Consider the following 26481-nt stretch of genomic DNA (forward strand, 5'->3'; position numbering starts at 1 on the left):
TTACTGATCCGCCTGGAAGATAAAAGAATACATAAGAAAGGCAAGAGATACATGACATCGTTTGGCTACACCGGGTGTATATAAAATAACTTGTAGTTGTGAACTAGTATATAGAAGTGTTAACAACCGTTTACGTGAAAATAGGAGGAACTGTGACGTAGGCTAAATCGGCCGTAGCGGAACATGTGAACAAGAGGGTAATCATTAAATTAAAATTCCGATACGAGAGTCATATTGAAAACATCACATTGTCATAAAGAAGCTATAGGGATTTATAAACACCGTAATAATTTTAACAGAAAAGAGGAAGGTGTCCAATTAGATAAAATATGGATGTTGACTTTTCACTGACAGAACGACGATCGATTACTTTCATTGGAGAATGTTGGCATTACCAGAGACAGTCTCGTAGCCGGCGTCATGTGATGGACTATGCTGCCCTCTGTACTGCCAACACTCGTATAATCGGCACTCCAGCGAGTTCTAATTGCAGCTCCCTTCTTCGCCTCTTGGGACGTCTCCCGCAGCCGGAGAAAGTTTTACATACCAACCAAGGCCTGTCGGCCTCGAAGTTTTTTATAAAAAATTATATTTGTTTTCATGGTTATTATTTTGTATCAGTTTATTGCGTTCAGTTTTCCAGTGAACAGTGAATTTTTAATTTTAATAGAATGGTTAACGGGTTTTTGGCAGTTTTAAGTGAGTTGGATGTCGCGGAGAGCCAATTTCTTCCAGGCCTAATTTCTTCCAAGCTACGACTAGTGAGATATTTTACTTCCTGTCTCTATATGCCGATTCTTGAGCTGGGAAATTCAGTTTTCAGTATAACTTAATTCACTAAAGAGAGATTTCAGGAAACTACTGCATTTGAAGTGAAAAAAATTTTAAATTTGCCTTTCTCTTACATTCATCGTATTTTCTGGTATTTGCCTGACGTTACAGTGAAAATCTGGTTTCGCATGTGCATGAATCTCATATTTTTGGTCTTTCCTTTAAATATTGTTGTTCATAACGATGTGGATAAATTGTGTTGAATGCCTAAACTGATTTAATTCTTTTCCTTCATAATCTCGCCAATTCATTAAACAAATAGCACTTCTAATAAGGTGACTCGTACAGCAATCAGAAAATTGAAGAACTGTATGTTCATCATTAGCTGTACAAATATATTATTTACCTTCTACCGGTTTCAGTCGCAGCGACGATCTTCAGAGGAAGAAAGAAAGTTGTACATTAGATGGATATACGGTGCGTTTTCCATTGCCTGAACTGAAAATCATCATAGTCATGAAATGTTTACACAACGATGCATAACAGACCGAGATCGATACTAGCACAAAATTTACTTCACTATAATTAAACAGATATTCATCAGTCCTAATTTTACCGCCTCAATTATGGTTCTATTTAAGCGTAGGGAATTCGTTTTTGTGTTGGTATTGAAATCGTGGCATGTTATACTTGGTTCTGTAAATATTTCATGACAATGTTGGTTTTCAGTTTAGTCAATGGAAAGTTGAATTGCATATCCATCTAATGTACAGCTTTTATTTTCTTCCTGTGAAGATGGTGGCTGCGACTGAAACTGGTAGAAAATAAATGGTAATAAGTTTTTACAGCATGTAGCAAATATGCAATTCTTTATTAAAGAAATGTATAGCAAAATTTTGTAAAGTTAAGTAATGCACCACAAATGCTGCATTATTGGCTTTGAATTCGAAAAGTGTCCAGAATGCCATTTTTGCACGTTATTCACCATCAAAATTCCCAAGATAAGGTCAACCCAGTTTGAATGCAAACGTTTGCTGACTCTGTTAAGACTAAATGACTAGGAGTCTGGTAATGATCGATACGCCAGCGCAATATGAGGGGCAGTCAAATGAAAAGCGAACACCCACCGCAGTGGGACCATGGAACGGTTCCATTCAAAAGTAATCACCACACTCGTTAAGGCATGTATCCCTCCAGGAGAAGAGACTATCAATTCCGATTCTGTTGAACATGGTCGGCCGCTGACAGATCCACAACCGCATCAACTCTTGCACTTACTCGACCGGCGGAAACCGACGTCCACGCATGTCTTTCTTCAGGCCGCCAAATGTGTGAAACTCACGCGGTAAAGTATCCAGGCTGTACCGAGAATGTTGCAGTGATTTCCCATCAAATCGCTGCAGCATGGCCTCTTTCATAGGCAGTGCGAGGCGAGAGTTATGGTGAAACAAGGCGATAACGTTCGAAAGCTCGAGGGAAAATGGCAAAGCTGGCAGTGAAAATATCCCACACCTCTCGGCCAAAGAAAGGTCATGATAACCTTCTTCTTCGATTGGAGCGACCATCTTCGCCTCGAGCGTGGAACCACAATCAGTGCGCAGCAGCTGGCCGGAGTGGCCGATCGGTTCTAGGCGCTACAGTCTGGAACCGCGCGACCGCTACGGTAGCAGGTTCGAATTCTGCCTCGGGCATGGATGTGTGTGTGATGTCCTTAGGTTAGTTAGGTTTAAGTAGTTCTAAGTTCTAGGGGACTGATGACCTCATAAGTTAAGTCACATAGTGCTCAGAGCCATTTGAACCATTAGTGCGCAGCACTATGAAGACACTTTCCAGAAATTGTGACACGCCATAAATTCAAAACGCCCAGAAATGCCTTCGGACGAAATCACCCTGTTGCACGATAACGCCCGCCTCCACACTTGTAGAGATTTGCGACTTTGTGGGGAAACATTGCAACATCCACCATACAGCCAATATCCTTCACCAGCCTAATTTCACATGTTTGGCTACGTGAAGCAAGACGTTCGTGGACGTGGGTTCCCGTCGGATGAGGAAGTGGAAGAATGAGTGCGGTTGTGGTTTGTTCGGCGGCCGACAGCGCTCTACGAAACAGAAATTAATCGTCTCATCTACCATTTAAATGTCTTAACGCACGTGATGATTACTTCTTAATGGAACCACTCCATGGTCGGTTGTGGCAGGTGTTCGGTTTTCATTTGAGTGCTGCTTATACGTAGCATTTGAGACGTTGGCAGTTGCCCCCTGCTGGCATGCGCAGACGAGCAGAACCGCGCCAGCCTGGAGCAGCTGGAGTCGAGCCTGGTGCTGGTGTGCCTGGACGAGCCGCTGCCCGCCAGCTTCAACAGCCGCACGCTGCGCGAGAGCCGACCGGAGGTCGCCAGGGGCCACCAGGTGGCGGGCCGCGACGAGACCAACATGGCGCACCAGATGCTGCACGGCGGCGGTTCCGCCCTCAACGGCGCCAACCGCTGGTTCGACAAGACGGTGCAGGTGCGTCACACCGGCGAGGACACGCCTCACTGCGCGTGCAGCACACAAGCAAGCAAGAGTCGCTGGTTCCAAAACATTAGTTCTTACGTCATAGTCAGCGGTTCGGTCGCATAGCAACCGTCATAGAGGCCAACATGTGGGCGCGGAACCAAAGGAGGGCGAGGCGATGTTTCTGGTGGCTTGGTCCTCCCCTCGCCTCCTCCCCCAAAAAAGAAATATCACCGTTACTAACTACTGATGTAAAAAAAAATTATGATTATTTTAAAAGCACGCGGTCCAGACACATTAATCTGAACACCTTTCAAAAGCCTGAGTAACAACATTTTGAGGTGCAGACTGCTGTAAGCCCTGCAGGAAGATATGCAGTGAGGTTCTGGAAGGTATCGACAGGGATGTCGAGCCATCCCTACTCCAGTGCCGCGACCACCTGTGGTAGGTTTCTCAGCTGAGGATTCATGGCATGAGCAGCCCAGTCGAGAAGGTCTCTCACATGCTCGACTGGATTTAAATCTGTCGAGCTTGGTGGCCAGAGGACTACGATAAACTACCAGTGGTGCCCTTCGAACCACATATGTTCACTCTGAGCTGTGTGACACGAGCAGGCAGCGGTGGCCGTGCGGTTCTAGGCGCTTCAGTCCGGAACCGCGTGACTGCTACGGTCGCAGGTTCGAATCCTGCCTCGGGCATGGATGTGTGTGATGTCCTTAGGTTAGTTAGGTTTAAGTAGTTCTATGTTCTAGGGGACTGATGACCTAAGATGTTAAGTCCCATAGTGCTCAGAGCCATTTTTTTTTTGTGTGACACGTTGCGTCGCCCTGCCAGTAGATGCCATCGTGCCGAGAAAAAACAATCTAGTGTCTTGTTGTGGACGTAATCCCGAAAGGTAGAAGTATACTTGTATTGATCCACACTGCCGTCCTGAATGACGAGATCACCCAGGGAATGTCACGAAAACATTCCCAGACCATAAAGCTCTCTCCTCCTGCCTGGCAACTGTGCTTCCAGATATTTCTTGACATACGAGCCAACGGCCTTCTGCCCGAGGAAGCATATAAATCCGATTCGTTTGAAAAGGCCACCTGTCGCCACTCCGTGGATGTCCAGTTGTGGTACTAGCGCGAAAATTCCAGCCTTCTTCGCTGTTGAACAGCAATCAGCATAGGTGCATGAACCAGACGCTTGCTACAGAGGCCCATTCACTGTCACGTTCCCTGAATAGTCGTTGAGGAGCCGCTGTTGCTAGCCCCTTGGCTCATCTGGACGGTCAGTTGCTCAACAGTTGCACGTCTATTCGCCAGTACATATACACGCAGTCGTCATCCACTCCTGTCATCTATGGCCGGTGGTGTACCACTGTTACCTCGGCGCAGGTTTTCGATAGCGAGACTTTGCCTTGCACTGTATACTTCAACCACGGCGACACGCAAACTGTTTACACACTTAGCCGTTTCGGAAATGCTTTCTCCATTTGCCCGAAATCCAATGATAATGTCCTTTAGGACGTCAGATAAATCGCTCTGTTATGACAACGACTGCACTGTCTTCCAGCTTCCCACATCAAGCTTCACGTACCCTCCAGTGCTAGTGGTGCCGTCTGCTGTTTGTAAGTGGTTATTACATGATGAAGTCGAACGATGGTGGTAGTCACATTAATGTAACTGCGTATTTTATATTTCATTCTTGTTTGTATTAAAATCATATTTGTAGCACTTTAAATCTGACAGTGAGTACAAATTTAATTTTCGTGGGAGGTGCAGGAGAGGTGCCGGAGAGGACAGAGACAGTGAAAGATTGAACACCCCCACTCACCTCCCACTCCCTCTCCCTTTATCTTCTCCCAGAAACCCAGAACCTAAGCTGGGATCCGCTTCTAGCTTGGTATACAGACATCCATATTATGCATGTACTCTACAACTCAAGGCAACGGCCTTGCCGCAGTGGATACACCGGTTCCCGTGAGATCACCGAAGTTAAGCGCTGTCGGGCGTGGCCGGCACTTGGATGGGTGACCATCCAGCTGCCATGCGCTGTTGCCATTTTTCGGGGTGCACTCAGCCTCGTGATGCCAATTCAGGAGCTACTCGATCGACTAGTAGAGGCTCCGGTCAAAGAAAACCATCATAACGAGCGGGAGAGCGGTGTGCTGACCACACGACCCTCCTATCCGCATCCCCAACTGAGGATGACACAGCGGTCGGATGATCCCGGTGGGCCACTTGTGGCCTGAAGACGGAGTGCTACAACTCACCTTACGTTGTGTACTTCCCTAGTGTCACAGTCGCGAATGGGCCACAGGAAAGAAAAGACTGACGATAAGCCTACGTACGAAGTCTATCTCTCTAATGCCGGCCGCGGTGGTCTAGCGGTTCTGGCGCTGCAGTCCGGAACCGCGGGACTGCTACGGTCGCAGGTTCGAATCCTGCCTCGGGCATGGGTGTGTGTGATGTCCTTAGGTTAGTTAGGTTTAAGTAGTTCTAAGTTCTAGGGGACTTATGACCTAAGATGTTGAGTCCCATAGTGCTCAGAGCCATCTCTCTAATGTCATCTCCATGTTCTTTTTGCAAACTATGTGTACGACGAAGTAATATTTTCGTTGACTCTTGTAAGATTGTCAGCTCGTGGAATTTCAACAACACCATGATGCGCAACGCATCTCTTCTAACGTCCGCCACCTAGTTAGGCGAGCATCTCGGTGACGCTTTCGCGCTTGTTGAAAGTATCTGTGACTAAATGCGTTGCTGTTCTTTGTTTTTTTTTCCATTTCTAAGTGCTAAGAATCCAACATCGAGGAAGAATCGCGCCTGTATCTCAAATTAGGGTTTTGTGTGCTCCTTTCCTTCTGAAAAGACTACACTTTCTCATGATAGTGTGGCATGTGCATGTACCATAATTAGTTACAAGAGGTCGTTCCACTTCAAACTGTTCAGTACGTACACTACCCGACAATCGTGTAGTAAAACAATAAAGGATCTTTGCATCTATTTATGACCAGTATATAACAATTTTTTATTTCTACAGTCAACTGCCAATCCCAGCATCAACTGTCAATTCTCTGCAGCTAGATTGCAATTCACTACAGTTTCCTAGCGTTGCCACAATATCACTTGCAAAAAGGCTAGTCGATAACCAGACGTTTTTCCATTAGCTCATTTAAATACACTCCTGGAAATGGAAAAAAGAACACATTGACACCGGTGTGTCAGACCCACCATACTTGCTCCGGACACTGCGAGAGGGCTGTACAAGCAATGATCACACGCACGGCAAAGCGGACACACCAGGAACCGCGGTTTGGCCGTCGAATGGCGCTAGCTGCGCAGCATTTGTGCACCGCCGCCGTCAGTGTCAGCCAGTTTGCCGTGGCATACGGAGCTCCATCGCAGTCTTTAACACTGGTAGCATGCCGCGACAGCGTGGACGTGAACCGTGTGTGCAGTTGACGGACTTTGAGCGAGGGCGTATAGTGGGCATGCGGGAGGCCGGGTGGACGTACCGCCGAATTGCTCAACACGTGGGGCGTGAGGTCTCCACAGTACATCGATGTTGTCGCCAGTGGTCGGCGGAAGGTGCACGTGCCCGTCGACCTGGGACCGGACCGCAGCGACGCACGGATGCACGCCAAGACCGTAGGATCCTACGCAGTGCCGTAGGGGACCGCACCGCCACTTCCCAGCAAATTAGGGACACTGTTGCTCCTGGGGTATCGGCGAGGACCATTCGCAACCGTCTCCATGAAGCTGGGCTACGGTCCCGCACACCGTTAGGCCGTCTTCCGCTCACGCCCCAACATCGTGCAGCCCGCCTCCAGTGGTGTCGCGACAGGCGTGAATGGAGGGACGAATGGAGACGTGTCGTCTTCAGCGATGAGAGTCGCTTCTGCCTTGGTGCCAATGATGGTCGTATGCGTGTTTGGCGCCGTGCAGGTGAGCGCCACAATCAGGACTGCATACGACCGAGGCACACAGGGCCAACACCCGGCATCATGGTGTGGGGAGCGATCTCCTACACTGGCCGTACACCACCGGTGATCGTCGAGGGGACACTGAATAGTGCACGGTACATCCAAACCGTCATCGAACCCATCGTTCTACCATTCCTAGACCGGCAAGGGAACTTGCTGTTCCAACAGGACAATGCACGTCCGCATGTATCCCGTGCCACCCAACGTGCTCTAGAAGGTGTAAGTCAACTACCCTGGCCAGCAAGATCTCCGGATCTGTCCCCCATTGAGCATGTTTGGGACTGGATGAAGCGTCGTCTCACGCGGTCTGCACGTCCAGCACGAACGCTGGTCCAACTGAGGCGCCAGGTGGAAATGGCATGGCAAGCCGTTCCACAGGACTACATCCAGCATCTCTACGATCGTCTCCATGGGAGAATAGCAGCCTGCATTGCTGCGAAAGGTGGATATACACTGTACTAGTGCCGACATTGTGCATGCTCTGTTGCCTGTGTCTATGTGCCTGTGGTTCTGGCAGTGTGATCATGTGATGTATCTGACCCCAGGAATGTGTCAATAAAGTTTCCCCTTCCTGGGACAATGAATTCACGGTGTTCTTATTTCAATTTCCAGGAGTGTATATTGTGACCAGTAAAGGATCTGTAGCAGACTGTAGGCTGTAGAATAATAACTGCTACCAGTCACAGTAGAAGGTGATTTTATTTAACACACGACAGGTTTCGGGTCAGTGCCCATATTCATATGGCTTACATTCATTTACATGTTTCCATACTTCATGTTCGACATCCGTGTTTAACTGAAAAAAAAGGATATGATGCTGACTAAGTAGATACCAGTTAAACAGTCGGTAGTAGGTAAGTGATATGTGCTGAATAATATTGTAGTACTTACAGAAAGCCATCGAGTAAAACAGAAGTCTTCCCCAGGGAACTGTTATTGACCCTCTGCTGTTCCCAATCTGCATCAATGATTTAGGGGACAATCTGAGCAGCCCACTTGGATTGCCTGTAGATGATGCTAGTAGTAGGGCAAAGCCGCCATCACCCCACTCTGCACTGTTGCCAGATTTATTCAAGACGGTAGATCCAAGTTTGTGGCGATAGATATGACAACGTCACAATGACATCATGGTAGGAAGTTCAAATTTTGGCGGGAAAAAAGGTCAATTGGGCTACCTCCACTAACCTAACCCCTCCCCTCCCCCATCCCCCTCTCTCCTCCAGAAAATGGCTGGAAGTTCAAATTTTGGCGGAGAAAGGTCACTTGGGCTACCTACACTAAACTAAGAAAATGGCGGGAAAAAAGGTCACTTGGGCTACCTCACTAACCTAAGTCACCCGACTGCTGCCTCTTCTTTGGAATTGGCAGGGAATGGACTCAGCCTGTGCTTGGCTGCTGGATAGGATGGACATAAGTCTTTATTAGGCATGCAGTGTTTATTTAAACAATTGGAGGCAGTAGCTCCATCAAGTGTGTCCACCATGAGGTCTGGAGTCCAACTGACCTAGTACACAGTACTGCCACCAGAGGGCACTTTCATCCAATGGCGATCTATGGGAAAAATAGCAGTAAGAGGACTCAGCCTGTTCTGGGCTGCTGGAGAGAGGAAGAACTGTACCTTATTTATTTTGGAACAATTTATTTAGCGATGGGTTTCACATAGTTTATTTATTACCACAATATAAAGCACTCGCTCTGGCGTGCTTGTGATACATGCACAGTATAGCTCTCTAGAGACGTATAGCGTCCACTGCTCACATCCGATCATGGTACAGAAATTATACTATGCTCATATCAGGCCTATATAAAATGATCGTTAGTAACAGAGAATACCTCTTACAAGGAAATAGATAAACACACAGCAGCGGCATCCGTCATGTGAAATTACACGTCATGCCATCACTAACTCTGTAAACAGCACATCTGTCAAGCAGATGTATACATGGGGATTGCAGTGTCTGACAAACGCCTATTGCTAACTCAGAATCATCTTAGATATGAAACTGAAGTCTTGATTTTATACCCAAGATGTGACAGGAGATTGAAGTACATCGCATAAATCTCTGTTCATTTAGATGAATGTGTCACTTTTCATCACACATGAGATGGAAGACCTCTATATGTCTATGCATGTGTCACAAATGTGTGGATTTGCTGTACACTATATATCCAGACCGATGTTCAGAGACGGATCCACCACATTTCACATCTGGGATAGGGCTCACAGGTGGACCAACCATGCTTTATGTCCAAAGATGTGTTCTATGTTCGAAGTTGGGTCCATGAGAAGGAGGACCTGGTCCTGGGAGCAGTCCGCAAGACATGCACAGACATACAGAGGACTTCCATCTCATGTGTGATGAATTAGTCGAAACGGAACACAGAGACATCAGCTATTCTGTATCGGATGAAGTTAGTGGAGCTTACATATTTCGTAATTTTTCTCTGTTAGATGGTACAGAATACCGATGATAGCATGTTGGTGTGATAGAGGTGAAGTGACTCTGAGGGATGCGAATCTGCTTCGGACTGCAGTATCTGTATGTAGTTTGGAGAAGCACCACAAGGCAGTAGCAAAATCCTCAACCTTCTCCCAGTTCCTGTACTGTCTTTTATACTACCTCGTGTTGCAGGAGCAGGCTTCATTTTGCGCTGACCATACACATCATGCACAGTTGGCGGAGCAACGACAAAATGTTCCCATTTCCATTGAATGGTCAAACAGTCCTTCGCACTAACTCAGCTTAGCCTGTTTCTACACGGGTTGCAGAAGATGGTAGATATAGCTTTTCTCCGAGTTCTAGGCAGTTCCGACCTCAATTGGAACAATCACATGCGCAAAGGTGCAGGAATGGTAGCGTCAAGTCTGAGGGGCAGTTGCAAGATGCATAGGGACTACCTAAAACCATGTTGGAATTTTACTATAGCAGGTAGGCTCGAGAAAGGTGACTCGTTTCGAGATACGAGAGTACCAGAAATATGATTCACTTGATTGCAAATCCCAGACAGCATTTCTAGTGGATAGCCTAACACTAAAGATCTGAAAAGCCTGTGTACATTTCTTACAACCTCAATCAGCACACCATCTACTGTTTGTGATCCTTCTAAATCAATCTTTGCCTATAACCCAGTGGATATATTGCAGAACCTCTGACACGGCATCGACATAGACTGCCTTACAAATACTGGAGAATTATCTAGCAGCGGCATGAGGGAGTTGCAAATACCGGTTTCATACCATGTTCCTTAGCCGAATCACTTCCTAAATTCTGTAATTTTATTTCGAGGTTGCACCATCGGCGGTGTGTAACCGTACTGTTGGTCTGATAATATACACTCCGGCGATCACCGTCTATATTCAGTGTTGCGGTATTTGTCTGGTAAAACCACCTCATTCGAGGTAATTCCATTCCTCTACAGCTACATCTACATGATTACTCTGCAATTCACATTTAAGTGCTTGGCAGAGGGTTCATCGAACCACAATCATACTGTCTCTCTACCGTTCCACCCCCGAACAGCGCGCGGGGAAAACGAACACCTGAACCTTTCTGTTCGAGCTCTGATTTCTCTTATTTTATTTTGATGATCATTCCTACCTATGTGGGTTGGGCTCAACAAAATATTTTCGCAATCGGAAGAGAAAGTTGGTGACTGAAATTTCGTAAATAGATCTCGCCGCGACGAAAAACGTCTTTGCTTTAATGACTTCCATCCCAACTTGCGTATCATATCTGCCACACTCTCTCCCCTATTACGTGATAATACAAAAGGAGCTGCCCTTTTTTGCACCCTTTCGATGTGGCTCTGAGCACTATGGGACTTAACAGCTGCGGTCATCAGTCCCCTAGAACTTAGAACTACTTAAACCTAACTAACCTAAGGACATCACACACATCCATGGCCGAGGCAGGATTCGAACCTGCGACCGTAGCAGTCGCGCGGTTCCGGACTGCGCGTCTAGAACCGCGAGACCACCGCGGCCGGCCCTTTTCGATGTCCTCCGTCAATCCCACCTGGTAAGGATCCCACACCGCGCAGCAATATTCTAACAGAGAACGAACGAGTGTAGTGTAAGCTGTCTCTTTGTGGACTTGTTGCATCTTCTAAGTGTCCTGCCAATGAAACGCAACCTTTGGCTCGCCTTCCCCACAATATTATCTATGTGGTCTTTCCAACTGAATTTGTTCGTAATCGATCTATAAATCCGGTATAGCTTTGAACTTGGATATTTGTCTGCAGCTGTAGAACCAAGGCGCTTGTGATGGTTATATGGTGGTTGCGATCGTGGTTTTTTTTTTTTTTTTTGTAACATATAGCGGTTTGTAAGACAATTATGACTCTCTTTTTAAGACACAGTGGTAGCACTCACAAGAAAAACTTATGAGACATGTGTACCCATTGCTGATTTTCTCTCAGTATTGTTTCGCTCACAAGAAAAACTTATGAGACATGTCCACCCATCGCTGATTTTCGGTCAGTATTATTTCGTACCGCCAGCAATCAGTTATTGGCAGAGTATTATACATACTATTAGGGGATGCGTTATAGGTTCGCCTTGAGCACCAGGCTTAGAAAGTGTGTGTGTGTGTTGCGACATGTGCAAAGCAAATGACTATGTCCTGTTGTAAGGAAGGTATGGATTTGACGTGGAATACTGTGACAGCAATTGGAAGAGTATGTCAAGTAATAAGAATGGTACACATATTTCTATTTCCAGAGCCACAGCCGTCAGCAGGGTGTGTTTCCGATACTTCGCTCATTGTCGAATGTCATCCAATTGACACTGCGATCGTAATAATTATAAGTACAGTGATAAAATATATATGTGGCTGGTTTCCTAGGATGATTCTGTCTGTGGCGGGAATGATTCGCGTTTCTGCCTAACGGTAGGAGCTGTCTGAATGGAGAGGCCTATCGGGATACAGGAATGTAGCTGACTTAACTGTGTCATCCTCTAGACGGCCGAATAGCGAACTAATACTTGGTATGTGTTAGACAGCTTTCGTGATCGGGTGGAAATCTGAGAAGATTCAATATGGACGTATGTTTGCACTGGGCCTTCATTCCCTCCCATGTAAATTGTCCAATTGACTGCTTCTGCACATTTCACGCCTTTATGCAATTGAGAGAACATCGATTGTGATGTGCGCATCTAGTAGGTAAAAGACTGGTGGAAGCCACATTTGTTGGTTCTCTAGACATGAGAAACACCTTATCTGACTTTGTAATTATGGGGGTGATCTGGAATCACCCACATCGGTATTCGAGAGTAGAAATATGAGTTCGGTCTATTTTTTTCGAGTTCTCATGTAAAGGTTTTCACAGACAAGATCAGTTTCTAGTTACTCAGTGGTATACAGCATGCTACACCACGCTAAAGTTTCTTGTTTCTAGAGAAATAGTTTCCAGTCTATATCTTCGGAATTATACTGTGCGAGCGATAGTACTACTAAGCAAGCAATATTGCTGTGTGCTTGATATCGAGAAGTATCGCGTAAAAGTTGTGATATTCTGAGAAACAATATGAAAACACATGTGTTCTTATAATCCCAGAGTCTGGAGAGGGGTGTAGAAAGCAAGGAAGCAAGTCAGGGCAAGAAACAGTAACATCTTTGTGCCGAGGGAAAACGAGCCCGACTTTGTACAACAATTTGGAGAGTGACTTCGGTCCACTGAGGGAGCTCTGGTCACACATCAGGAGCAGATGACTTGTGACTGTCTGTTGCGGTGGATAGCCAGCTGACCTTGCGGGAAAATATCTAGTGCTGCGAGGAGTATATCTACGGTGCATGTTCTTATGCTGTTGTCTTCGAGGTATTGTATGAGTGTCTGGCAGTCGATAGCTATATGCATGATGCAAAAGGAGCGATTTTGTATGTTTACTGCATCGACACTGTGCACGGTGATATATTGTCGGGTTGGAGATCAGTTTCACACTCTAATATTCAATCTTCCATCCTCAGTGGCAGAGCAGTTTAATTGAGTAAGAGTCTTGCTATATTTGACTATCTGTAAGCCACTTTTGCAGGGTTTAACTGTCAGTGCAATATGGCGATCTGTACAAAATAGTTTTGCTGCTGAAAGTCTCGTCTGCAGAAAGATAAAGGCGGACATTGCTTCCACACCGGTAGCATCAGTAATTTGGCAGGTAAATTCAGTAAGAGTTGACCATTATGCTCCATTCATTCATAAGACATCCTTTGTGTCAGGACATAGGAGCTGAATATAGGGGTGAGAACGTTTGCGTTTCGGAGATGTTTGTTGAAAGCAGGACTTAACGATTTCCAGGAAGGGTAACATGTGATGGAGAGGGTGCCATGTTAGGACCTTCGGGAAGAATGCATTCAGCGTTACTCTCGGCTATTTTCGTTAACAGGTTCTATTATAACAAGAATTTCCATGCGGACAAGCTGAGACATCAAAAGCTCCCACAAAAGTGACCATTAACTATTACTGTGACAATTTACAATCTCTCAGAGGCCGACTTGGCTCTTATTTAGCTGCATGTGCGAGAGTGAGTCGCTCAGCAATTAGGTCTTTGCTGGACCAGAGGTAGAGAGGCATCACGCCAGCAATGGTAAACACTTGCACGTCCAGAGGGTGACTTGGCTCTTATTTACTTAGACATTTGACGTCATATATCACTTGAAGAATTCTAACTACGAGGCATGTTTTTTAAGTAAGAGCCGCTTTGAAATTAAAAAAAGATGTGCTAAGATATCTCAATAATTTTATGTTTACATGAAAGCCTGTACCTTAATCTACTTTTCTAAATAATTTCCATCAATACTGGGGCACTTGTCATAACGTTGTACCAGTTTTTGGTACCCTCCTCATAGAAGTCTGCCGCCTGTCTTGTTAACCACTACATCACCACTGTTTTGACTTCGTCATCGTCTTGAAGACGCTGACCGCCCAGGTGTTTCTTCAAGTGCAGGAACAGATGGTAGTCACTGGGCGCATGATCAGGGCTGTACGGAGGATGATCTAGAGTTTACCATCGAAAAGATGTGATGAGATCTTTGTTTTGTTTCGCCACATGCGGACGGGCATTGCCTTGCAGCAAAACGATGCCCCTGCTCAACTTCCATGGACTGTTGCTTTGATTCTGGTGTGACGTAGTCACCCATGTTTAATCGCCCGTAACAATTTGGCTTAAGAAATCATCACCGCCGTTGCGGTACCGTTCAAGAGAAGTCAATGCACTGTCTAAACGTTTGCTTTTGTGCACATCCGTCAACATTTTCGGTGCCCAACGTGGGCACAATTTTCGATAATTCAAGTGCTCGGTCACAATGCCATACAAAACACTACGAGAAACATTAGGAAAGTCATCCCGCAAGGAGGAAGTCGTAAAGCGTCTGTTTTCTCTCATCTTATTGTCAACTTCCCGCACCAAACTTTCATTAACGACAGAAGGACACCCACTCTGTTGTTCATCATGCACATTTGTACGGCCATCTTTAAATGCTCTCACCCACTTTCTTACCATTCCATCACTCATAATGTTTTCTCCGTAAACTGCACAGATCTCACGATGAATAAGGATCACTTTTAGGCCTTTATTTATTTATTTATTTATTGTTCCGTGGGACCAAATTAAGGAGAAGTCTCCATGGTCATGGAACGAGTCAATACATGAAATTATAGTACGATAGTAGAAACAGATAAAATGAAATATAAAAAAAACATATTCAGGCGACAAGTCGTAAGTTTAAATAAAGAAAATCAACAATGTAACACTGGAATTTACTTAATTTTTTAGCTCTTCCAGGAGCTCCTCGACAGAATAGAAGGAGTGAGCCATGAGGAAACTCTTCAGTTTAGACTTAAAAGAGTTTGGGCTACTGCTAAGATTTTTGAGTTCTTGTGGTAGCTTATTGAAAATGGATGCAGCAGAATACTGCACTCCTTTCTGCACAAGAGTCAAGGAAGTGTGTTCCACATGCAGATTGGATTTCTGCCTAGTATTAACTGAGTGAAAGCTGCTAACTCTTGGGAATAGGCTAATGTTGCTAACAGCAAACGACATTAAAGAAAATATATACATATAGCTCGAACAGCCTGTTTTTGAGCCAAAAATACCATTTTTGAATCAGAAGAATTACCCCAAAAAATAATACCATACGACATAAGCGTATGAAAATATGCTAAGTAGACTACTTTTCGTGTTGAAGTGTCACTTATTTCAGATACTGTTCCAATGGTAAATAAAGCAACATTTAGTTTCTGAACAAGATACTGGACATGGGCTTTCCACAACAGCTTACTATCTATCCGAACGCCTAGGAACTTGAACTGTTCCGTCTCGCTTATAACATGCCCTTTCTGTCTGATCAAAATATCGGTTCTTGTTGAATTGTGAGTTAGAAACTGTAAAAACTGAGTCTTACTGTGATTTAGCATCAAGTTATTTTCCACAAGCCACGAACTTATTTCATGAACTACATTATTTTATACTGTTTCAATATTACACAAAATATCCTTCACTACCAAGCTAGTGTCATCAGCAAACAGAAATATTTTTGAATCACCTGTAATACTAGAAGGCATATCATTTATATAAATAAGAAACAGCAGTGGCCCCAGCACCGACCCTTGGAGAACGCCCCACTTAACAGTGCCCCATTGGGACTGAACATCACTACCACTCTCAATATTGCGGAGAATTACCTTCTGCTTTCTGTTCTTAAAGTAAGAGGCGAACCAATTGTAAGCTACTCCCCTTACTCCATAATGGTCCAGCTTCCGCATTAATATTTTGTGATCAACACAGTCAAAAGCCTTCGTTAAATCAAAGAAAACACCTAGCGTTCGCAACCTTTTATTTAATCCGTCCAAAACCTCGCAGATAAAAGAGAATATAGCATTTTCAGTTGTTAAACCATTTCTACAACCAAACTGAACATTTGACAGCAAATTATGTGAATTTAAATGCTCCAGTAACCTTGTATATACAACCTTTTCGATAACTTCAGCAAACACCGATGGCATAAAAATAGGTCTAAAATTGTCCACATTATCAATGTCTCCCTTTTTATAAAGTGGCTTCACTACCGAGTACTTTAATCGGGACAGGAGACCGACCACTCCTAAAGGAAAAGTTACAGATATGGCTAAGTACTGGGCTAACATCCATGAGAGTTCTTGGTCTTAAGTGATTTAATTATTAACTCAATCTCTCTCTTGTCAGTATCATGGAGGAGCATTTCAGGTAACAGTCTCGGAACACTTTTTTCTAAGAGCGCTATATGATTCCCTGTTGGGACTAGGTTTCTATTTAGATCACCTGCTATATTCAGAAAGTGATTATTAAATACTGTACATATATGCGACTTATCGGTAACACGGACATTCCCACTACGCACTGATTCTATATCCTCGACCTGTCTCTGCAGACCAGCCACTTCCTTTACGACTGCCCATATGGTTTTAATTTTATCCTGAGACTTAGCTATTCTATCTGCATACCACATACTTTTTGCCTTCCTAATAACATTTTAAGCACCTGGCAATACTGTTTGTAATGGGCTGCTGCATTTAGATTTTGACTGTTTCTAACGTTTTGATATAATTGCCACTTTGTTCTACAAGATATTCTTATCCCTCTAGCCAGCCACCCAGGCTGCCTGTTTTGAACGTTCTAACGGAAAGCAACTTTCAAAGAGCACGTGAAAAGTCTTGGGAAAAGCATTATATTTATCGTCTACTGTAACAGCGCTATAAACATCTTGCCACTCTTGTTCCTTGATAAGGTTTACAAAGGTCTCTACAGCAACTGGATCAGCTTTCCTAAACAGCTGATGACTAAATTTAACACGTGTTGCAGCACAAAAATCTTTTAGAGTCAAAATTTGTGCATCATGATCTGAAAGGCCATTCACCTTTTTGCTAACAGAATGCCCCTCTAGTAATGAGGAATGAACAAAAATGTTGTCTATGGTTGTTCTACTGTTCCCTTGCACTCTCGCTGGAAAGAATACGGTTTGCATAAGATTATATGAATTAAGGAGGTCTACCAGCATCCTCTTCCTTGCACAATCACTTATACAATTAATATTGAAGTCACCACATATAACTAACTTTTTGTATTTCCTATAAAGTGAAACAAGAACCTCCTCTAGCTTTAGTAAACATGTTGTGAAATCGGAGTCTGGGGATCTATAAATAACAACAGTTAGAAGTTTAGCTCCATTAAATTTAACCACACCTGCACAACATTCAAACACCTTTTCAGTGCAGTACTTTGAAACATCAATTGACTCAAATGGGATGCCGTTTTTCACATACATGGCTACTCCCCCACACCGCAAAGAGCTCCTAGAAAAGTTGCCAGCCAACCTGTATCCTGGTAAAGGAAGCCTCTGAATTATCTCCTTATTTAAGAAGTGTTCAGATATACCAATAATTTCAGAGTCAACATCTATAAGCAGTTCACTAACTTTATCTCTAATACCTTGTATATTTTGATGAAATATACTAATTCCCTGATTATTCGGATACCTAAGCTTTGTTAAAAGTGGTTCCTTTGTTAGAGAGACTTCCCTTAAGCAGGAATACCTATCAGCTGACTTCAGTCTAAAAAACGTGCAGCTCTAACACCCACTACTGCAGGAATTTTCCCATGAGTGATCCCACCAACCCCACTTATGCTATCACCTATAAGCTTTGCCAACCTCCCCTTCCCATACCTGTTGAGGTGCAGGCCATGTCTAGTGAAACCCGTTCTGCTGATAGACTCCACCGACACCACTGAAATGTGACCCATGCTTTCTGTCATCAGCGCACCCCCAAGTCTCATGTTATTACGCCTGATGGCTGTATTAAGATGAGGCCGATCGTGACGCTGAAACAGTTCCACGAAATGCACATTCGTGTTGCCAGTCTGAGTGGCTATCTTTTCCAGGTCACCATCGATGTCATATTTCCCATCCCTATCAATACTATTACCAGCCCCACCCACAATCACTACCTGATCCTCTTTAGTAAAATCCCTACATATCCCCCTACGTTAAAAGTCACCTGAGCTAATCCTGCATTAGGCTTCACAATGCTGGTGACCTGGTACTCACTCCCCAGCACTTCCTGCAACTGCTGGCCTACACCTCTGCCATGATAACTACCTAACAGCAGAACCTTCTTCTTCCTCTTCGACTTTGCAACTGTTCTAGCCACCGTAACTACTGAGGTCTGCTGCTTACTTCCTACATCTACAGCTACTAAAGATTCCTCTCCACTAGACTCTGACAGTTGGTCATACCTATTGTAAACACCAATAGTAAAACTATCTGAAAATCTTCTTCTCCTAGCAGATCTCTTACCAACAGCCAGCTCCCATTCCCCAACCCCCTTCTCCCTCCTCATCCTATCTAGCTCCTCCTGTGCGTTTTTCAACTGCACCTGAAGGGCACAGATCTTACGCTCCTGCTCCTCTATCAACCGACTCTTGCTACATAACCTTTAGCACTAAGAAATCTTATAATAGCCCGTACTTCAGTCGGCGGGACTCACGATTATCGGAGGCATCTTAAACACTCAGTACACAACGTAAACAAAGAAGAATCAGACTGTAATGGCGTCAGTGCGTAGACTAAGGTACAGGCTTTCATGTAAAAATAAAATTATTGAGATATCTTAGCGCGTCTTTTTTAAATTTCAAAACAGTACTTACTTTAAAAAAAACACGCCTCGTATATACCCGAAAATAGGCGCGACTTTCATTTGCTGGTTGTAGGCAACAGCACCCTGAGAGCAACTGCTCATGAACCCTGCGTTCGTCTGTACAGTGGTGGCTCGAGGCGGTGTTAGCATGTGCATGCATTGGAGCCTCTGATACGTTGAAGTTGACGATAGTTTGAAAGCGTTTTTTACGTGCAAAGAGTGTTTGTGCTCTAAATTATTTTCGGCTGTTTAAGCGTTGTGAGTTTGTTGGCAGAGCGTTCTATATGAATTATTTTGACAATTTCACATGTTGTGGTCGTATCTGTTGCATTATTTTGTGAACAGGTCTGTAGGCTGTGCTATGCATTGTTTGGACATTTTAGAATTAGTGAGTGTGTCTGCAGAGCCTTTTACATGCATTATTTTGACTATTTACGACTTCTTTCATGTCTGCACATCAGTGTACTACATTATTTCCGCGACTTGCTAGTAGTTTGCAGGTCTGTAAGCTGTGTATTTTGACCCCAAGAACGTCAGATCGAGTGTTTCGTATCAGTGTAATAAATAAACTATGTGAAATCCATTGCTAAATAAGTTGTTCCAAAATAAATAAAGTACAGTTCTTCCTCTCTCAACCAGCCCAGAACAGGCTGAGTCCTTTTACGACCATTTTTCCTGCAGACCGCCGTGGGATGAAAGTGCCCTCTGTTGGCAGTACTGTGTACTAGGTCAGTTGGAGTCCAGACCTCATGGTGGACACACTGGATGGAGCTACTGCCTCCAATTGTTTAAAGAAACACTGCATGCAAAATAAAGACTTATATCCATCCATCCAGCAGCCCAGCACAGGCTCAGTTTGTTCCCTGCCAATTCGAAGAAGAGTTGGTGGTCAGGTGACTTATGTTAGTGGAGGTAGCCCAAGTGATCTTTTTTCCTGCCATTTTCTTAGGTTAGTGTAGGTAGCCCAAGTGACCTTTTTTCCAACAAAATTTGAACTTCTCGCCATTTTCTGGGGGAGGGAAGTGGGAGGGGGTTAGGTTAGTGGAGGTAGCCTAATTGATCTATTTTCCCACAAAAATTTGAACTTCCCACCATGATGTCATTGCGAAGTTGCCGTATCTATTGTCACCCTCTTGGATCCGCCATCTTGAATAAATTTGGCATCAACGCAGAGTGGGGTGACAGCAGCTTTGCCCTACTACTGACGCTGTCATCTACCGTCCTGTAAAGTCGTCAGTTGATCTAAACAAATTGCAAAATACACGGAAGCGCCAAAGAAACTGGTATAGCCATACGTATTCAAATACAAAGATATGTACACAGGCAGAATACGGCGCTGGGGTCTGCAACACCTATATAACACAACAAGTGTCCGCCTCATTTAGATCGGTTATAATGGCGAGTTATCGCGATTTAAGTGCGTTTAAACGTGGTATTATAGTTGGCGCACGAGCGTTGGGACACAGAATCTCCAGGGTAATTATGAAGTGAGGATTTTCCCGTACGACTATTTCACAAGTGTACTGGTACCATGAATATCAGGAATCCCGCAAAACATTAAATCTCCGACATCGCTGCATCGGGAAAAAGATCCTGCAAGCACGGGACCAACGACGACTGAAGAGAATCGTTCAGACAGAATTGCAACCTTCCCACAAACTGCTGCGGATTACAATGCTGGGCCATCAACAAGTTTCAGCGTGCAAACCATTCAACGAAACATCATCGATATAGGCTTTCGGAGCCGAAGATCCACTCGTGTACCCTTGATGACTACACAACACAAAGCTTTATGCCTCACCTGGGCCTGTCAACACCGATATTGGACTGTTGATGACTGGAAACATGTTGCCTGATCAGACGAGTCTCGTTTCAAATTGTATCGAGCGGATGGACGTGTACACGTATGGGGACAATCTCGTGAATCCATGGAACCTGCATGTCAGCAGGGGACTGTCCAATCTGGTGGAGGCTCTGTAACGGTGTGAGGCGTGTGCAGGAGTGATATGGGACTCCTGATAAGTGTAGATACGACTCTGACAGGTGACATGTACGTAAGCATCCTGTCTGATCAGCTGCATCCATTCACGTACATTGTGCATTCCGACGGACTTGGGCAACTCCAGCAGGACAATGTGGCACCCTACGTGTCCAGAATTGCTACAGAGTGACTCCAGGAAAACTCTTCTGAGTTTAAATACTCCCTAGACATGAACATTATTGAGCATATCTGGGATGCCTTGCAACGTGCTGTTCAGAAGAGATCTCCACCTCCTCGTACTCCTACGGATTTATGGGCAAACCTGCGGGATTCATGGTGTTAGTTCCGTCCAGCACTATTTCAGACATTAATCAATTCCATGCCACGTCATGTTGCGGCACTTCTGAGTGCTCGCGGGGGCCCTATACGTGATTAGGCAGGTGTTCCAGTTTCTTTGGCTATTCAGTGTAATTTAGACAAGATATCTGTATGGTGCAAAAAGTGGCATTTGACTCTAAATAATGAAGAGTATGAAGTGATCCACACGAGTGCTAAACGGAATCCAGATAAATTTCCGTCACACGTTAATTCACACAGTTCTCAAGGCTGTCAGTTTAAATAAATTCTTAGGGATCACAATTACGAGTAACTTCAATTGGATCGAGCAGATAGTTACTGTTGTGGGGAAAGTAGGTAGAAGTCTTCGATTTATTGTCAGAAAACACAGAAAATTCAACAGGGCTACTAAAGAGACTGGCCGCGCGGGATTAGCCGAGCGGTCTGGGGCGCTGCAGTCATGGACTATTCGGCTGGTCCCGGCGGAGGTTGGAGTCCTCCCTCGGGCATGGGTGTGTGTGTTTGTCCTTAGAACAATTTAGGTTAAGTAGTGTGTAAGCTTAGGGACTGATGCCCTTAGCAGTTAAGTCCCATAAGATTTCACACACATTCTTTTTATTTTAATTTTTTTTTTAACTAAAGAGACTGGTTATGCTACGATTGTCCTCCCTCCTCTGGAGCAATACTGCGCAGTTACAGATCTTCTGGTGTCTCCGGTTAGGTGAACTGCTTCCTCAGCATCTTCTAGTGTTCCCGGCTGGATAAAAAAACTAACTGGGGACACTAGAAGATCCTAAATAAGATCTGCATCAGTTAGGACAGACGGAGGACATCGCCGAAAAGTTCAAAGAAGTACAGCTCGTTTTATATTATCGCGAAATAGGAGAGATAGTGGCACGGATACGATATCCGAATTGGAGTGGCAGTCATTAAAACAAAGGCGTTTTTCGTTGCGGCAGGACCCTATCATGAAATTTCAATCAACACCTTCCTCATCAGAATGCAATCTCTTTTTTTTTTTTTTTTTTTTTTTTATCCCCACCTACGTTTCAATACAATCAGAGTTAGTACCGAAAGATTTGCTTTTCTCGAGCGCTGTTCGAGAGCGGAATGACAGAGAAACTGCTCGAAGTTGGTTCGATGAATCCTCTGTCAGACAGTTAGTTGTGAATTGCAGATTGATCATGTAGATGTAGAGCGTTGGCGAAGTCAGAGTCGGGGCGCTTCACTCACCGCAGGTGGTGGTGTCGAGCGACGGCGTGTGCGGGCTGTGCTACGAGCACTCGCCGGCGGAGGGCGTGGCGGTGGTGCAGCTGATGGAGCAGGCGCTGGCGGGCTGCGCAGACCTGCCGCCCGCGCCCTCCGAGCCGCCGTGCGCGCCGCCCCACCTGCCGCCCCCGCGCCGCCTGCTGTGGCGCCCCGACGCCGCCCTCAGGGAGGCGCTCCAGCGCGCCGCGCACCAGCTCGACGGGTGAGTGGCCGAGCGCCCGCTGAGGGCCGTTTGCGACACGCACCGCTCCACTCCCGTGCCTTTGCGCGGCCGATGATACAAGACGCAAGTTGCATTCCATCTTCTTTTTGACCATCGTAAAAGACGCACCGTGTTGTTACTGTTGTGGTATTCTGTCCGAAGCAGCTCTCTGAGACAGGCCATCGTGTGAAGCTACTTCTCGAAAGTCTGCAAGCTCTCGTGGCTGCTGCCATTTGAGGTAAAATCTTCGAGGTTGTTAGGCCGTGTCATGTTCCTCTTCAATTTCTTCTTCCCTCGTACAGATTCCCGTATGGAGGACATAGTGATAGACATCCCTGGGGTTGTGAAGCAGCTGAATGGGTTGAAAATAAATAAATCGCCAGGTCCTGATGGGGTTCCAATTCGGTTTTACAGAGAGTACTGTACTGTATTGGCTCCTTACTTAGCTTGCATTTATCGCGAATCTCTTGCCCAACGTAAAGTCCCGAGCGACTGGAGAAAAGCGCAGGTGACGCCTGTATATAAGAAGGGTAGAAGGACGGATCCTTAAAATTACAGACCAATATCCTTAACATCGGTTTGTTGCAGGATTCTCGAACATATTCTCAGTTCGAATATAATGAATTTCCTTGAGACAGAGAAATTGCTGTCCATGCATCAGCATGGCTTTAGAAAGCATCGCTTCCGCGAAATGCAACTCGCCCTTTTTTCACATGATATCTTGCGAACAATGGATGAAGGGTATCAGACGGATGCCATATTCCTTGACTTCCGGAAAGCGTTTCACTCGGTGCCCCACTGCAGACTCCTAACTAAGGTACGAGCATATGGGATTGGTTCCCAAGTATGTGAGTGCCTCGAAGACTTCTTAAGTAATAGAACCCAGTACGTTGTCCTCGATGGTGAGTGTTCGTCGGAGGTGAGGGTATCATCTGGAGCGCCCCAGGGAAGTGTGGTAGGTCCGCTGCTGTTTTATATCTACATAAATGATCTTTTGGATAGGGTGGATAGCAATGTGCGGCTGTTTGCTGATGATGCTGTGGTCTACGGGAAGGTGTCGTCGTTGAGTGACTGTAGGAGGATACAAGATGACTTGGACAGGATTTGTGATTGGTGTAAAGAATGGCAGCTAACTCTAAATATAGATAAATGTAAACTAATGCAGATGAATAGGAAAAAGAATTCTGTAATGTTAGAATACTCCATTAGTAGTGTAGCGCTTCACACAGTCACGTCGATTAAGTATTTGGGCGTAACATTGCAGGCTGGCTGCTAGATTTGTTACTGGTAGGTTTGATCATCACGCGAGTGTTACGGGAATGCTTCAGGAACTTGGGTGGGAGTCTCTAGAGGAAAGGAGGCGTTCTTTTCCTGAATCGCTGAGGAAATTTAGAGAACCAACATTTGAGTCTGACTGCAGTACAATTTTACTGCTGCCAACTTACATTTCGCGGAAAGATCACAAAGATAAGATAAGAGAGATTAGGGCTCGTACAGAGGCATGTAGGCAGCCATTTTTCCCTCGTTCTGTTTGGGAGTGGAACAGGGAGAGAAGATGCTAGTTGTGGTACGAGGTACCTTCCGCCACGCACCGTATGGTGGATTGCGGAGTATGTATGTAGATGTAGATGTAGACGTTTCGACTCCTCTGCTGGGATCTTGTTAAGGATCATCTGGTGTCTCCGATTAGGTGAACTGCTTCCTCAGCATCTTCTATGTTCCCGGATGGATAAAAAACTAACTGGGGACACCAGAAGATCCTGAATAAGATCCAAGCGAATGAATCGAAAGGTCGATTGTGTAAGAAGAAACTGAAGAGGTACATGACATGGCCTAATAAATTTGCAGATTTTATCTTGAATGGGAACAGCCACGACAGCTTGCACAATTTCGTGAAGTACCTTCACATGGTAGCGTATCTCGGAGATTTGCGTAAAAGTATTCTTCGGACTGAAGACCACAATAGTTACAACGTAGCGCGGACTGTAATCAAGCTTTGGTATCCCTCCATAGTTTTTACCCTCATACTTCTCTCATTTAGTTATTGGCTCAGGATGTGTCACACCCCTTCGTTTCATCTAGTTGTACTATAATGTACTTGTCTCCCAAATTAGATTAGATTAGATAAGATTAGTTTTTCGTTCCATAGATCCGTGCTGAGGAGATCCTCGTGGATGTGCAACATGTCAATTTTTTTAAGCTGAAATAACAATACTAATAGTATGAATATATACAATACATCATTTGTTTTTATTAAAAAATTCGTCAATGGAGTAGGAGTTGGCCACTAGTAAGTCTTTCAGGCTCCTTTTAAACTGATCTTTATTTGTAACTAAATTTTTTATGTTTGCTGGCAAATTATTGAAGATCAGTGTTCCTGAGTAGTGGACCCCTTTTTGAACTAAAGTAAGTGCTTAAGTCCTTGTGCAGATCATTTTTGTTTCTGGTATTGTATGTATAAACTGAGCTGTTTGTTGGAAAATTAGATTAGATGCAGCTCTTCTTCATTACTTCCTCTACCTATCCACCTACTGATCAGAATTCTCGTGTATGGCTGGGCCCAGGATGCCAACAGGAAAAAGGGCGCCAACAGACGTCGATCGGTGAATGTGCACTCTAAGACAAAAGGAAAAATCACGTGCTGCGAAAGAATTATCCGAATGGGAAGGGACTCTGTAAATGTCGTGTACATGTAGACAAACAAATGATCACATTTTCAGAAAAATTGGAGTATTTGTTCAAAAGAAAGAGCTTCGCAAATTGAGCAAGTCAATAACGCATTCGTCCACCTCTTTCCATTATGCAAGCAATTATTCGCCTTCGCAATGATTCATAGAGTTTTTTCATGTCCTACTGGGGGACATCGTGTCAAATTCTGCCCAACCGCCGGCCGAAGTGGCCTAGCGGTTCTAGGCGCTACAGTCTGGAACCGCGCGACCGCTACGGACGCAAGTTCGAATCCTGCCTCGGGCATGGATGTGTGTGATGTCCTTAGGTTTGTTAGGTTTAAGTAGTTCTAAGTTCTAGGGGACTGATGACCTCAGCCGGCCGCGGTGGTCTCGCGGTTCTAGGCGCGCAGTCCGGAACCGTGGGACTGCTACGGTCGCAGGTTCGAATCCTGCCTCGGGCATGGATGTGTGTGATGTCCTTAGGTTAGTTAGGTTTAAGTAGTTCTAAGTTCTAGGGGACTGATAACCACAGCAGTTGAGTCCCATAGTGCTCAGAGCCATTTTTTGATGACCTCAGAAGTTAAGTCCCATAGTGCTTTTTTTGCCCAACTGGCGCGTTGGATCGTCAAAATCTTGAGCTGGTTGCAGGACCCTGCCCTAATATTCGTCCTCAATTGGGCAACAATCTGGTGGATTTGCTGGCCAAGGTAGGGCTTACCAAGCTCGAAAACAAGCAGCACAAACTCTCTCCGTATGCAAGTGGGCATTGTCTTGCTGGAATATAAGCCTAGGCTGTCTTGCCACGGAGGGCGACAAACACGAAGACGAGCAGTAGAAACTCTCACCTTGTGCGAGCGGAGATTATCTTACTGAAATGCAGGCCCACGTCACTTTACCATGATGAGCAACGAAACAGCGCATAGAATATCGTCGACGTATCGCTGTGCTGTAAGGCAGCCACGGATGACAACCAAAGGGGTTCTGCTATGAACAGAAATGGCACCCTTTCTCATCACTCCTGGTCGTCGTGGGTAACTGCGGGCGACAGCTAGATTCGTGAGCCACCTCTGTCCGGGGTATCTCCAGATACGTCTTTGGCATGGAATCTCGTTGACTG

The 26481-nt window shown here is 45.0% G+C and overlaps 1 protein-coding gene and 1 pseudogene across 1 annotated transcript in view; both read left to right on the plus strand.

The window, feature by feature from the left end:
* LOC126196251 (choline O-acetyltransferase) overlaps positions 1 to 26481 on the plus strand; it is a 142206-nt gene that overhangs the window by 48396 nt on the left and 67329 nt on the right. Inside the window, exons 4-6 of the mRNA XM_049934553.1 lie at positions 3050 to 3282; positions 22463 to 22596; positions 22660 to 22695. Of these exons, the coding sequence (XP_049790510.1) occupies positions 3050 to 3282; positions 22463 to 22596; positions 22660 to 22695 (403 nt within the window). The remainder of the gene's footprint in view (positions 1 to 3049; positions 3283 to 22462; positions 22597 to 22659; positions 22696 to 26481) is intronic.
* Positions 5202 to 5318, plus strand: LOC126203333 (5S ribosomal RNA; annotated as a pseudogene).

This window comes from Schistocerca nitens, chromosome 1 (assembly GCF_023898315.1).
Source record: "Schistocerca nitens isolate TAMUIC-IGC-003100 chromosome 1, iqSchNite1.1, whole genome shotgun sequence".
NCBI classification, from domain to species: domain Eukaryota; kingdom Metazoa; phylum Arthropoda; class Insecta; order Orthoptera; family Acrididae; genus Schistocerca; species Schistocerca nitens.